The 13,247-nt window shown below is 62.4% G+C and overlaps 1 protein-coding gene across 5 annotated transcripts in view; it reads left to right on the top strand.

Annotated features, from left to right (window-relative positions):
- The window catches only part of NBEAL2 (neurobeachin like 2), a 30,372-nt gene that overhangs the window by 5,876 nt on the left and 11,249 nt on the right, over positions 1-13,247 (top strand). For 2 of the 5 annotated variants that reach the window (XM_044933885.1, XM_044933887.1), the window contains exons 1-23: positions 2,418-2,544; positions 3,102-3,190; positions 3,268-3,396; positions 3,498-3,579; positions 3,662-3,786; positions 3,953-4,035; positions 5,731-5,816; positions 5,909-6,191; positions 6,346-6,452; positions 6,940-7,020; positions 8,450-8,533; positions 8,936-9,034; positions 9,330-9,943; positions 10,026-10,158; positions 10,238-10,357; positions 10,557-10,878; positions 11,096-11,178; positions 11,281-11,373; positions 11,561-11,735; positions 11,863-11,996; positions 12,357-12,516; positions 12,731-12,833; positions 13,006-13,159. In XM_044933885.1, the coding sequence (XP_044789820.1) occupies positions 2,515-2,544; positions 3,102-3,190; positions 3,268-3,396; positions 3,498-3,579; positions 3,662-3,786; positions 3,953-4,035; positions 5,731-5,816; positions 5,909-6,191; positions 6,346-6,452; positions 6,940-7,020; positions 8,450-8,533; positions 8,936-9,034; positions 9,330-9,943; positions 10,026-10,158; positions 10,238-10,357; positions 10,557-10,878; positions 11,096-11,178; positions 11,281-11,373; positions 11,561-11,735; positions 11,863-11,996; positions 12,357-12,516; positions 12,731-12,833; positions 13,006-13,159 (3,369 nt within the window). In that variant the 5' untranslated portion in view covers positions 2,418-2,514. Of the gene's footprint in view, positions 1-2,417; positions 2,545-3,101; positions 3,191-3,267; positions 3,397-3,497; positions 3,580-3,661; positions 3,787-3,952; positions 4,036-5,730; positions 5,817-5,908; positions 6,192-6,345; positions 6,453-6,939; positions 7,021-8,449; positions 8,534-8,935; positions 9,035-9,329; positions 9,944-10,025; positions 10,159-10,237; positions 10,358-10,556; positions 10,879-11,095; positions 11,179-11,280; positions 11,374-11,560; positions 11,736-11,862; positions 11,997-12,356; positions 12,517-12,730; positions 12,834-13,005; positions 13,160-13,247 lie in introns of those variants that run through there. The other 3 variants (XM_006065215.3, XM_044933886.1, XM_044933888.1) reach the window with 3 other exon arrangements.

Genomic DNA, 13,247 nt, shown 5'->3' with positions numbered 1-13,247 from the left:
CATTCAGGGCCTCACCAGCCCTTGGGAGCTCCCCTCCCTCAGCACTGAGTGTCCTCAAGGCTGGTGGGGCATAAATTGGGGTCCCTACAGGGGTGACTCTGAGAACCACCCCCCCACCCCGGGAAACTGACCTCCGCCACACCACAGTTTCTCCCTGCTGCAGGGCCCAGGGCGGGGTGTGGCTGCTCCTGACCTTCCTGACGGGAGGGGCAGGGTTGGGACCCTGGGCCAGGCAGGTAGGGTGGGGATTGGGCTGGCCTGCCCATGCTCCTGTTCAGAGCTGGAGTGGGAAGGAGGAGCCGGCGAGGCGGAGTGTTGAGAGGAGTGCGGGAGCCCAGGCAGCACAGCCGCCTCTTTCAGGCTCTGGAAACTTCTGCACGTGGCACTGCCTCCATGCACAAGGCCCCTGCTCTGCTCAGCCTCCCAGTCCCCAGCACTGCAGCCTCAAGCCATAGGACCCGGGTTAGAGCCAGGCTGAGGCGTCCAGGGGTGAAGAGGTGAGATCCACAGAGTCAACACAGGCAGTTGCCCCTTCCCCTGCCTAGACCTGTGCTTCAGAGACCCCTCCAGAACCCACCGAGGCTGCCGCCTGCATTGCCTCAGCCCTGAACCCGGCCCAGCCTGGACCTGCTGGAAGTCTACAAGACCAGACAGGCAGAGGATATGGTTCTAGGGACAGGAAGCAGGAGGTGTGCAGAGTTTGAGGGGGCCTGTCCGGGTCTGGGAGGGCCGATCGAGGTGATGGACATGAAGAGGGTGAAGGATTCCTGCTTAAGTACCACAAGCACAAGTCACAGATGGGCAGCGGGGCTTGGGTGGGGAGCAGAGGCCTGCACAGGAGAGTATGCATCACAGATACGAAGGCCAGACAGGCTGGAGAAGCAGGCCCTGCTTGGACTAGGGACCCAGGATGCCTGGCTTAGCAACTGAGCCTTTATCTTTGGTCCAGGGAGGGAGGACATGATCATATGTGGCTTATAGGTGCTCATCAGAGCTACAGTGGGCAAAAGAGACTCATGTTTTGGGTGGGAGAGACGGTGGCTTGACTAGGGGTGGTTTAGGAGTAGAAGGGAGGATGGTGTTGGGAGAGTTCTGCAGGTAGACTGGGATGTGTGGGATCACCAAGGCAGAGTCGTGAGTTGTGTGGTCAGCTGGGCTGACTGACTCGAGCCACCGTGAGTGGGCCTGGCCTAGAGCATGGGTCTGGCTTTGAGCATCCTCAGAGGTACAGCTGCAGCTGTGGTAGTGCATGAGGCATCCCCTCAGGGCCCCCGTTTTCCCATCTGCCATGGGAAGAGTTCAGAAGAAATAGTCTTGAGAGCCCTGGCCGGCTCTGGTGTTTTCAGGGCTGGGCATGCTGGTGTCCTTGCTGGTCTGTGGAGAGGAGAGGTATGGAATGGACAGAGGTAGGTGAGCAGGGAGGTGGCCAGCAGTATAGGGTGGCGAGGTCACCAAAGAGAACTGACCGGCAGAAAGTCCTGGTGGTGTGCACCTGGGTGGCCGCACCCTCTCTCTGAGCTGCCTGGGTCTCACCTCTGTGACAAAATGTATGAGAGGGTTCGACCACGGGGTGGAAGGCTGCTCTGCCGCAGTTTCTGGGGGGCCTGACCCAGTCTGCTGGGGTCAGACCCTCTTCCCTGGGGACCGTTCAGTCCTGGCCCTGTGGTCTGAGGCCCACAAGTGGCCAAAAAATGAGCTGTCCATGCAAAGATAGTTGTGCAGGTCCTGGAGTTGAGGTCTTGGCAGCCGGGGAACAGTATCGGGGTGTTGCCTGTGATAAGTCCCTGGCCCGTAAAGTTTCTCCACTTTAGTCCCTGTCCTTCCCCTCTGCCCCTGGGAAACAAAAGTTGCCTTCTGGGCCCTACTGTTAGATGGGAACTCCAGACGACGCCAGCGTGGAAGGAAGGAAGGTGGAGGGATGGAAGGAGGAGCTTAGTTCCAGGCTACCGCCCACTTTATGCTCTGGGAGGAGCTTAGAGGTCAGGGCTGTCTGGGGCTACCTGTGTCCCTGAAGCAAAGAGAGCTGCAGGGCCAATGGGGAGCCAAGACAAGACTTGGCCTGAGGGCAGGGCAAAGGTATGGATGAGTCTTCCAGTATCATTTCCTGGGCCAGAGGCCTCAGACCCTGCTCAGGGAGCTGTGGGTGCCCTGAATGAAGGGCACTATTGTAGGAGGGACCACAGCCTGTCCCTAGATAGGCCGGACTTCACGCCTGTACAACTAGTTTCTGTCCATAAACTCCACCCAGGGCAGTGTGACCCCCGCCCCTTTGTGCTGCAGGCCCCACCCCCGGCGCTAGGCTGGGTCCTTCACAGCTTCTTTTGCTGGGCCCTGGGTGCCCCAGGCCCCCCCACATCCCTGCGGTCTGCCGGGAGGAAGCGGCCCCCTTCCCCCACCGTGACTCTGCGCTTCCTGCCCCAGGGGCCAGGGCGGGAGGGGACGTTTCCCGTTCACACCAAAGTTTCCCTGGCTGGTGGCGCCCAGACTTGGGCTCAGCGGCTGTCGCTCTTGCCCATGGAACCAGCTCTGGGACCTGGGGTCCAGGTAACCAGCCAGGGTGGGTGGAGGTTCCTGGGGCGAGGTCAGGCATTGCACCTGCACATGTGGGTGGGGTGTTGTGTGTGCATGGCTCTGCCTGGTCGATGGTGCACATGCATCCTGAGATGTACAGTCCAGGAAGGTTTCCTGGAGGTGGTGCCTGCGAAGCTGGTAGAAGGTAGCAAGCAAGAGCCCAGCCCATAGCTTTGGGTTCAGGGAGGCTAGTGGGTTGGAGACCTGTAGCCCCAGCACCCTTGTGGGCCACAGCCACACTCTAGACATGTACACACTTAAGCTCCTCCCCTGCTGGTGTCAGGCTTGCCTGGATCCCCAAGAGTTAGGAAGTGGGAGCAGAGACTGGGAGGCCGAGAAGTGCAGACAGGGGTGCCTGGGAGAGTGGTCAGTATGTCGGGCAGTCCTCTGATGTTGACCTTCCACTTCCTGTCTTCCCCCCTTTCTCTCCCCACCCCCAACCTCCCCTCCTGCTCTGCCTGCAATCTCTCTCCACCCCCATTCACTCCCCGCCTCTGTCCACTGTGCCCCTCCTGCGCCCTCCTTTGCAGAAGGACCTGGGCTACCTGCAGCAATGGCTGAAGGCCTTTGTGGGTGCCTTCGAGAAGAGCATCTCACTCTCCTCTCTGGAGCCACGCAGGTGAGGCTGGAGCTCCTCAGAGGGTGGGAGACTGAGGGTCCTCGGTGCCCAGTGACGCCTCCCCCTGCCCCCCGCAGGCCAGAGGAGGTGGGTGCCGAGGTGCCGCTGCTCCCTCTGGACGCGCTGCACGTGCTGGCCGAGCAGCTGGATGCTGGGGACCTGGAACAAGCCCTGCTGCTGCTCAAGCTCTTCGTCGTCCTCTGTAGGTGGGTCCCTGTTGTCTTCTCCACGGTGGGAGGGCATGGAGCTGGGGCCCGGGGTAGGTACTGGCATATCACTGGGACCTCTCCCATCATTCACTCATCAGGAACCCTGAGAACGTAGAGGCGGGCTGGGGCCGGGTGCTGGCGCCCCGGGTGCTGGCGCTGCTGACCCAGTTGGTGGCCGAGGTGAGGTGGCCTCTACCCTGGGGGTGGCAGGTGGTAGCCACGGCCCAGCTAACACCCTTCCACCCTCTCCGTCTGCCTACAGCTGAAAGGACCCCCACCACCGCAGGAGGACCGTGGGCCCCAGCTAGAGAATGTAGCCCTGCATGCCCTGCTCCTCTGTGAGGGCCTCTTCGACCCATACCAGACCTGGCGGCGCCAGCACAGGGGGTGAGAGGTGGCCCACTGGCAGAGGACCCAGAGAAGACCGGGGAGAGGATGGGGGTGGCCCAGGTGCAGGGGTGGGAGGGGCCGGGGTGCAGGCCCCTGAGGGGGTGTGACCCAGGAGGAGTGCGCTGGCCTCACCTTGGCCCCTGCCCCATCCCCGCCCCCCCAGGGAAGTCATCAGCGCCAAGGAGAAGAGCAAATACAAGTTCCCTCCAGCTGCTTTGCCCTCTGAATTCAGCGCCTTTTTCCGAGGTCAGGCCCCACCCCCATCCCACTCGGCTCCATCTGGCCCCGCCCTCATACCCGAGCCCCTTCCTGTGGTTTCCCCATCGCACATGTAGTAAGGACCCACTTACCGTGGCTGCACTTGGTGCTGGGAGAAGGAATGTGAATGGGCCTCTATAGGGAAATGGGAGTTGAGGGGCAGAGAGGAGAGGAAGGGCACGTCTGCACAAAATGAGTAATTTCTTTTCTGAGGGGGGAATTGATTTGCCTCCCTGCTTCTCTCCTATCTCCTGGATCCCCCCAGTGACTTGTACCCCATTCTGGCCTGGTCCAGTCTTTTTGTCCCTGTAGCCCCACCCAGTCTCCTCACTTCTGCATGACAGTCTCTACAGTAGGTGTCCCCCCTTCCTGCTAACCCCTCAGGACATCTCTGGGCACCTGTTCTCCCTGGGCACCTTATGCCCCTGGGTCTCCCCTCTCCTCTCATTGGAGGGAGACTGGCCAGGATCTCAGATGGGCCTAGGGCAGGGTATTTCCTGGTGGCTCAGATGATAAAGGAATCTGTCTGCAATATCAGAGACCTGGGTTCGATCCCTGGGTCGGGAAGATCCCCTGGAGAAGGAAATGGCAACCCACTCCAGTATTCTTGCCTGGAGAATCCCCTGGACAGAGGAGCCTGGCGGGCTACAGTCCATGGGATCACAAAGAGTTGCACATGACTGAGTGACTTGCACTAAGCCACTACTAGGGCAGGGTGCTGCCTGGACAAGGGCAGGCCAGCTTGGGAAGGCGGTGGTGTTTTGGGCTAGAAAATATCTCAGTGTTTCTGGGTTGCCCCAGGGAGCCGTGGGCTTGGGTCTGGAGTGGGGGCAATACCTCCAAGAGGGGAGATGCCCCTGGGGAGTTTCCTGGCTCTGCTGTTCCACAGCCTGAGTACTCTTCTTAATACATGCAGGATTTTGTTCTCTGTGCTGTAAATTCCTCTATGGGGGCCTGACACCCTCAGAATCCCATCCTGCTCCTTCCCACAGCCTTCCTTTCCAGCCCCACTCACTCTCTGCTCTCCAGCCATGGTCCTGTTCCTGGGGAAGCCTCCCACCCCATCCCACCGGTCAAGGCAACCCTGCGTGGTCCCAGCCCCTACACACTCATGTGACCCAGAGCTGGTCCTTTCTGCTCTCTGGGTTTCAGTTCATGTCCTGGCATCCTGTCCAGCTTGGCTGGAGCAGGGCCAGGTGGGCCTCCCAGATATGACGCTGTGAAAGCCCCTAGAAGTCCCAGTGCGGGTGTGGGGGATGGTGTATGGGGCATCTGTGTAGTAGACACTGCAGGGCCCCCAGAGCTGCTCGCGGCAAGCTCCAACCGTCACAGTGCAAAGGGACCAGGAGATTTGCATCTAAGAAACTAAACCCTAGGTTGCCGTGGGGAAGTGTGTATGGGGGGCGCTCACCCTGGGGTCCTCGCTTTCAGGATTAAGGATCCAGGGATCTGGCTAGGCTCTTAGGGCAGGGCCATGCCCCTTACAAGCTCCCCAAAGAAGGGCTGTGTCCTCCTGAGAACCCCTGGCACAGAGTCACGACACTTAGCACCGAACCAGTCTTCTCCTTGAGATGTGATCTCCCAGTCTCCCCCTGCCACCCCAGGGCACCCATCTCCTGTATGGCCCCTGGACCCACAGCCCTGCAAGTTTGCTGACCTTGTCTTGCCCCCTCCCCTGTCCAGAGAGCCTGCAAGATGCAGACCGCTTGCCTTCTGTGCTCCTGCTGCGTCTCATCCACCTCTTTGGAGCTGTTCTTGCGGGAGGGAAGGTAGGCTGGGAGGAGCCTGTGGGCCAGGGAGTGGCTGTTTGGGGGTTTCTCTGCTGGGTGAACCCACTCCCCATCTCTGCCCACACCTGCAGGAGAATGGGCAGAAGGCTGTGAGTGCCGGCTCTGTGCAGGGCCTGCTGGATGTGGTGCGGGGCTGGGGCCACAGGCCAGCCCAGGACCCCCGCCTGGTGCCGCTGGCCCTGGAGGTGCTGGTGGGTGCTGTACACGTCTTGCACGCCAGCCGCGCACCCCCGCGGGGGCCAGAGCTCCGAGCCCTGCTGGAGGGCTACTTCCGCGTCCTTAATACCGACTGGCCAGCCGGGCCGAGCCCGGACCCTGAAGAAGCCCATGTCACTCTGCGGGTCAGCATGCTTGGTGTGTATGGCCTCTCAGGGAGGTGGCATTAGCAGGGGAAGCCCCAAGTGGTGATGGAAAGGCCGGCCTGGGCAGCATGGGAGGAAGGTTTCAGGCTGACCAGAGGTGGTGCTGGCAAGAGGCTTGACGGGGCTGACCCTTGACTCCTCCACAGATGCCATCCCCATGATGCTGGCATGCGAGGACCGGCCAGTGCTGCAGGCCACCTTCCTCAGCAACAACTGCTTTGAACACCTGATTCGCCTCATCCAGAACAGCAAGGTGGGCGGGGCCCAGGTCAGGGGCCTGGAACCAGAGGCTGGGGGCACCATGTGTGGATGCTGAGCAAATGGGTTGGATGCGCTGGGGCTGGTGGGGTGGCTTGCTCTTCAGTGGGAGGGCTTGGAGTCAGGATGCTCTGGACCCCATAGGAAGAGGATGTCGTAGAAGGACGGGAGCTGCCCTGGCCCCCCGTTTCCCTTCTCCCCAGTCCCAGGTGTCGGGCAGGAGGGAAGGCTCAGCTGTTTCGGATTCGGTGTCTACTCCTGCCCACTCATCTGCCCTCGGCGCTGTCCCTCTGGGCAGGTGTGGGTGGCTCAGCTTCCTGCTCTGCCCTTGTGCTGGGGGGCACTTGGCCTGGGGCTCAGGGCGCATCCTTGCCTGCAGGGGGAGCCCTGGCAGCCGCCCCAGGTCCTGCTCTAACCCCACCCTTCCCCCATCTTTTCTCTCCTCTGCCCCCTCCACCTTATGCCCTCCCGCATCCCCACAGCTGTACCTGCAGGCCCGGGCGCCCCCTGAGGGGGACAGTGACCTGGCTACCCGGTTACTGACTGAGCCCGATGTCCAGAAGGTACCACCCTCAGGCTGACACCACCTCAGTCACGCACGTCCCTGGGCATGTACCCCTTGGGGCTCCCTCTTTGAGCCTTTCTGTAGTTTGCAGGGGGAGCAAGCAGATCTGTGTGAGGCCTGGTGGATCCTAGCGATGGGGCTGGGTCCCCCACGCTCTCTCACCCGCCTTCCAGATCCCCAGCCCAGGGAGCCGCACAGGAGGGATCTGTGCCCTGCCTGGTGTTAGTCCTGGGAGCTGGGGTTTGGCTTTGCTGAGCCGGAAGGAACCTTCGATACTCAACCACCCACCTCCATTGCACCAAAGCAGAAACAGGAGGCCAGATACTCAGGGATTTGGCTGTGGGCACTCACAGAGGGGGTCCCTCGCATGGGGCCACTTCTTTGCTTGAATCCTTGAACTTGCCCTAAGCAGGTCCCTGGGAGTTCCCCATCCCCTCATGACCTCATGCCGTGCCCCCTGCTCACCTCACCTGCGGGCTCCAGGAGGCTGTAAGGTGTTGGTTGGGGGCTCTTCATGGGGCACCCCCTCTGTGGCTCAACACCTGGGCCCCCATGTCCGGAGCCCTGCCCTTGCTCTGGCCTCATGAAGCAGCCCCATGTGTCTATTGCACTTGGCTGTTTTCTGAGAACCTGCAGGTCCATTCCTCTACAAAGCAGGCGAGGCTGGTGAGACCCCTGCTTGTTACAGATGAGGAATCTGAAGCCTGGACAGGGGAAGAAGATTGCCTGAGATCCCCTGGGGAGTCGGGCAGAGCTGGGGCCAAGGGCCCCACGGAGCTGAAATGGTCTAGCGCTCGCTGACACACTGTGCAAGCCCTCCTGACCCCTCACCGCCTCCGTAGGGCAGGGTGAAGGAGTAACACACCTTGGGCTGTCGGGTCTGTCCAGGCTGAGCCTCTGTCCCCAACCTGGATCTAGGGGAAAGGGGCAGGGTAGGACTTAAAGGTCTCGAAGGTTCTTTTGGTTCTAACATCCTGTGATTGATTGTCCCTAAATCCCCAGACCCCCTGTCAATCATCATGGGTGATGGGGCACTTGCCAGCCTGCCTGCACGTGTGTCTAGCTTGGGTGGGGATGGGTGGAGACTGAGGCCTATGAACCCACCAGACTGTGGTGGGCAGAGGGCTGCAGCAAAAGCGTTCACTGGTGATCTTCCCAGCCTCGGCTTCTTCCGGCCTCTCTCTCAGAGTGGGTCTTGCCAAGCGGTTCAGCGGGGGCCCTGAGGTCAGGGTGAAGGTCACAGTAGTTTGGGCAAAGGTAGACACACTGGTGTCCGTGTCAGGGTGCCACCCTCTTGGGGCCCCAAGCCCACTCAGCTACTGGCCTGGGGGCATCTCTTCCTGTCCCTGCACCCCTTTCACTGCAGGGTGCTGCCAGCTGCGACATCCTGGCACCTGCCTCTCCTGACTGCCCCTCCCCACCCCAAGGTGCTGGACCAGGACACGGACGCCATTGCAGTCCACGTGGTCAGAGTGCTGACCTGCATCATGAGTGGCTCCCCCTCCGCTAAGGTGAGGATGCTGCCGTCGCACTACAGTAGGGCCATGGGGTGGAGTTAAATAGAACGGGTCTGGCTGATGGCTGTCAGAGCAAGTGAGCTGGGGAGGTGGCCATCCTGCCCTCTGGGGTGCAGATCAGCCCATGGGGCAGGTATGGTCATTCGTCATTAGTCCTGGGAGCTGGGTGTCCTGGCTGGAGGGGAACGGATGCTTGTGGCCGACCACCATCTGCAGCCCTCCGAGGCAGAACCGTTCCCCCCCATCCCGCCATGGGTCCCCGCCCCTACTGTCACCGTGACCCAGAGTCAGAGCTGGGCGAGGGAGCCCTGAACCTCCTCCAAGGTTCCCATGGGTTGTGAGCGTGCCCTGGGGCCCACATCCGTGCTCGTGCCTTTCCCACCCATCCTGGCACAGGAGGTGTTTAAGGAGCGCATCGGCTACCCTCACCTGCACGAGGTCCTGCAGAGCCATGGTCCCCCCACCCATCGGCTGTTGCAAGAGCTGCTTAACATGGTGAGGGCAGGGGCTGGGGGTCAGGGTCCCCGTGGGCAGCCAGGACTGAGTCAGGGCAAGCACGGAAGATGAGCTCTCCACCTTGGGGGACCATACTGACTGTGGCCCGTACACAGTGTGACCTGTGTCCTGACCCTGTGTGTCAGGGTCACTGGGGCGAGGATTCTGAGCTGCATGGGGTCCAGAAGCTATTGCTTGTTAGCAAGTCCCAGGACGATGCAGGAAGTCCCACTGTTGTGAGGGTGGCCTGTTCCATGCCAGTTGCCTGGGGCTAGCCCATCCTCTCCCCCCACAGGCTGTGGAGGGCGACCACAGCACGTGTCCCCCACCGCCGATCCGCAACGAGCAGCCAGTGCTGGTGCTGATGAGGTGGCTGCCGACCCTGCCCACGGCCGAGCTGCGGCTCTTCCTAGCACAGCGCCTCTGGTGGCTCTGTGACAGCTGCCCTGCCAGCCGTGCCACGTGCGTGCAGGCCGGTCTGGTGGGCTGCCTTCTGGAGACGCTCAGCGAGGGGGTAGCCCTGGGGGCCCGCTGCCAGGAGCAGTTGTTGGCACTGCTGCAAGCACTGGGCCACGTGTCGCTAAGGCCCTCGGAGCTGCGTCGCTTGCTTCGCCCGCCGCCAGGGTTGGACTCGGGGCCAGGCGGAGCAGAGGCTGGGCAGGCCCGCCACGCAGGTGCCATCATCCGCGCGCTCTCTGGCATGGCCCGGCACCAGGGCCCAGCACGAGCCCTACGCTACTTTGACCTAACACCCAGTATGGCGGGCATCATGGTCCCCCCTGTGCAGCGCTGGCCAGGCCCTGGTTTCACCTTCCATGCCTGGCTCTGTCTGCACCCCACGGCTGGAGCGCCTGCCCCCGCCCCCACCCCCACCCCCACCCAGCCGCTCCAGCGGAAGCAGCTGTACAGGTAGGTGACTGCCAGGGGTCAGGGCAGGCTGCCAGGGTAAGCGGGAGAACCAGCAGGCTTAACTGGCTTGGCTGGCCCTCAGCTTCTTCACCAGCAGTGGCTCGGGGTTTGAAGCCTTCTTCACGGCGGCTGGGACCCTGGTGGTGGCTGTGTGCACCCGGAAGGAATACTTGACCATGAGCTTGCCTGAAGTGTCCTTTGCCGACTCTGCCTGGGTGAGCCTCCATCCTCACGTGGCCCGGGGAGGTGCAGGGGACACCAGGGCCTCACCTGATCTCGTGACTTCTGTTGCAGCACTGTGTGGCCATAGTCCATGTGCCCGGCCGCCGGCCCTTCAGCCAGAACCTGGTCCATGTCTACAAAGACGGCCATCTGGTCAAGACAGCACCCCTTCGCTGCCCTTCCCTTAGTGAGGTGTGCCAGGCAGGGTTTGGGGAGGTTTGGGTAGCTGGGTAGCCTTGGACAGGGTGGGCCCTGGAGCCCCTGTTTCCCGCCCCCCACCCCACAGGCCTCAGCCTCTGGGGTCTGTGCAGCCTTGGGGGTCCCTGAGGAAGGTGGAACCCCAGGCTGTAACATGACCTGACTGACCGCCCCCCAACCCTGGCCCCCACAGCCTTTCTCGTCTTGCTGTATCGGGTCTGCTGGGCACCGCACAACGACCACCACCACGGGGCTGCCTGCACCACCGGGCCCCGCCGCCCTGGCTCACACTCACCCCTCGCTCACCCGCTCCCAGTCAGTCCCGGCCACCACAGGGCTTGGCTGGGGGTCCGGGCTGGTGGCCCCCCTGCAGGAGGGCAGCATCAGCTCCACCCTTGCCGGCACGCAGGACACTCGGTGGGGCAGCCCCACCTCCCTGGAGGGCGAGCTGGGGGCTGTGGCCATCTTCCATGAAGCCCTGCAGGCGGCTGCCCTGCGCGTCCTGTGTGCCCTGGGTATGCAGCATGCTCCCCACGCCCCGCCCAGCCCTACCCCTGTTCCCAGGACCCAAGAGGTTGGGTCTCACAAAGTGTCCAGGCCCGAAAGTAGGGGCTCCAGTGGGGAGTAGGTATCCCCAAGGGTCTGTCCTCTGATAAGGCAGAGAAGAGGCAGGCTCTGGGTGGGGTCTGGCTGCAAGCCCAGCCAGGTCTGAAGCCCCCTGCCCACCTCCAGGGCCCAATGAGACAGCACCCTTCAAGCCTGAGGGTGAACTGCATGAACTTGGCACCAAACTGCTCCTCCATTACTCACCTCAGGTATGGGGGGCAGGGCAGTTGGCTCAATCTCCCCTGGCTCCCGCCCTCTTATCGCCTGCCTCCCCCTACCCACACTGAGCCTTGCTCACCCCCTGTTCCCAGGCCTGTAAAAACAACATCTGCTTGGACCTGTCCCCTGGCCATGGGCTGGATGGCCGCCTTACGGGCCATAGAGTGGAGACCTGGGACGTGAAGGTGTGTGCCCACGTGGACAGTGTGTGCAGGAAGTGTGAGCACAGGCACTTGTGTGCAGGGTGGGCTGGAGTGGCTCTGTGCCCTGGGAGGTCTTAAGGAGACCCAGGATTCCAGGTTGGAGGGTCTGCAGGGTGGAGGGGGCAGGAGATGATGGGGTGCTGCCCTCACAGAGGCCCCCTGCCCACAGGATGTGGTGAACTGCGTGGGAGGCATGGGTGCCCTGCTGCCCCTGCTGGAGCGAGTGGCTGCACAACCCCAGGAAGCCGAGGCAGGTCCAGCAGAAACACATGACCTTGTGGGGCCCGAACTGACCTCTGGCCACAGTGCCCAGGGCCTGCTTCTCCCACTGGGCAAGTCCTCAGGTAAAGTGTCCCTGATGCCTGTGTTGGTGAGAGAAGACCTTGGCCTGGCAGGGGGCTGGAGTGCTTGAGGTCTTGCAGCCCCTGACAGGCCTTTGACGCACACCTGTCCCCTTCCTGGTGGTGGCAGAGGAGCGAATGGAGAAGAATGCAGTGGCTGCCTTTCTGCTGATGCTGCGGAACTTCCTGCAGGGCCACCCCGTGAATCAGGAGAGCCTGATGCACTGCCAGGGGCCCGCCATCATCGGGGCCCTCTTGCGCAAGGTGAGGCCTGCTGGGGCAGGCAGGGAGGGGACTCCCTCATCTGACCAAGGGGCTGTTGGAGGGACCAAGCCGGGGTGCCTGATGCCATCAGTCAGGGAGGGCCTCCTGGGAGAGGTGGCATTTGAAAGGCGGGGCAGGGTTGGGCCAAGAGGGTCTGGGGAAATACCAGCACAGGCTGGGGCAGGACACCCGCACAGTAGGCTGGGAGCTTGTACTTCAGAGGGCAGGGAGCCGCCAGAGGGTTTGGAGCAGGCAGGATGTTTGTGTCCATCTGCCTGTGCTGGGCAGGGTGGAAACTGGGAGGCCTGATAGTGGGTGGACAGGGCCTGATATCTCACCCCAGCTCCTGCCCCCTCCCAGGTCCCCAGCTGGGCCATGGACATGAATGTGCTCATGTCTGCCCAGCTGCTGATGGAGCAGGTAGCAGCCGAGGGCAGTGGGCCCCTCCTGTACCTGCTCTACCAGCATTTGCTCTTCAACTTTCACCTCTGGACCCTCAGCGACTTCGCTGTGCGCCTGGGTAGGTGTGCCGACTTGGGTGAGGAGATGCCGCTAGCCAGGGTGGCAGTGGACGTTCTCAGAGGTTATAGCCCTGTAGCTGATCTGAGGGGACGACGACCCTCCCCTGGTCGGGGTGGGGGTGGGGGGTCTGGCAGTGGCATGGCCCTGTCCTGGATGATGGAGGGAACCCAGCTCAGCCTGGTGGGCTGAGCCCTCTGCTGATGCCCGCTCAGGCCACATCCAGTACGTGTCTAGCATAGTCCGTGAGCACAGACAGAAGCTGCGGAAGAAGTATGGGGTCCAGTTCATCCTTGATGCCCTGCGTGTCCACTACAGGTGAGGCTGGTGGGGACAGATGGGGTGGGGTGCTGATGCTCCAGCCTCCGGCCTTGGGGGCAGGTCTGTTCAGCCCCCCAGCTCACCTGCCGGCCCTCCGTGTTCTCGCCTCCCTTCCATGCCCCGGTGGTTTCCCTGGCCCTGGGTGACCTCTCTGCTGGGACCTGCCCAGTCCGCAGCGCGAGCGCCCCCTACCCGCGGACGACCTGCGCACAGTGCAGACGTCACTCCTGGGCCTGGCCCGGGAGTTTCTGGTGCGGAGCTCTACCGCTGATGACCTGCAGGTGGTGCTAAACTTCCTGGCGGCCTTGGGTGATGATGGCCAGGTAGGCTAGAGGTTGGCAGAGGTGAAGCCTGGATGAGGGGTGGAGCGTGGACCATGTTGCGGGCCTTGGGGCTGGGCGCGCTCAGCGT

This window comes from Bubalus bubalis, chromosome 21 (assembly GCF_019923935.1).
Source record: "Bubalus bubalis isolate 160015118507 breed Murrah chromosome 21, NDDB_SH_1, whole genome shotgun sequence".
Taxonomy (NCBI): domain Eukaryota; kingdom Metazoa; phylum Chordata; class Mammalia; order Artiodactyla; family Bovidae; genus Bubalus; species Bubalus bubalis.
The sequence above is the reverse complement of the archived record's forward strand: the minus strand, read 5'-3'. Positions and strand labels throughout refer to the sequence as shown.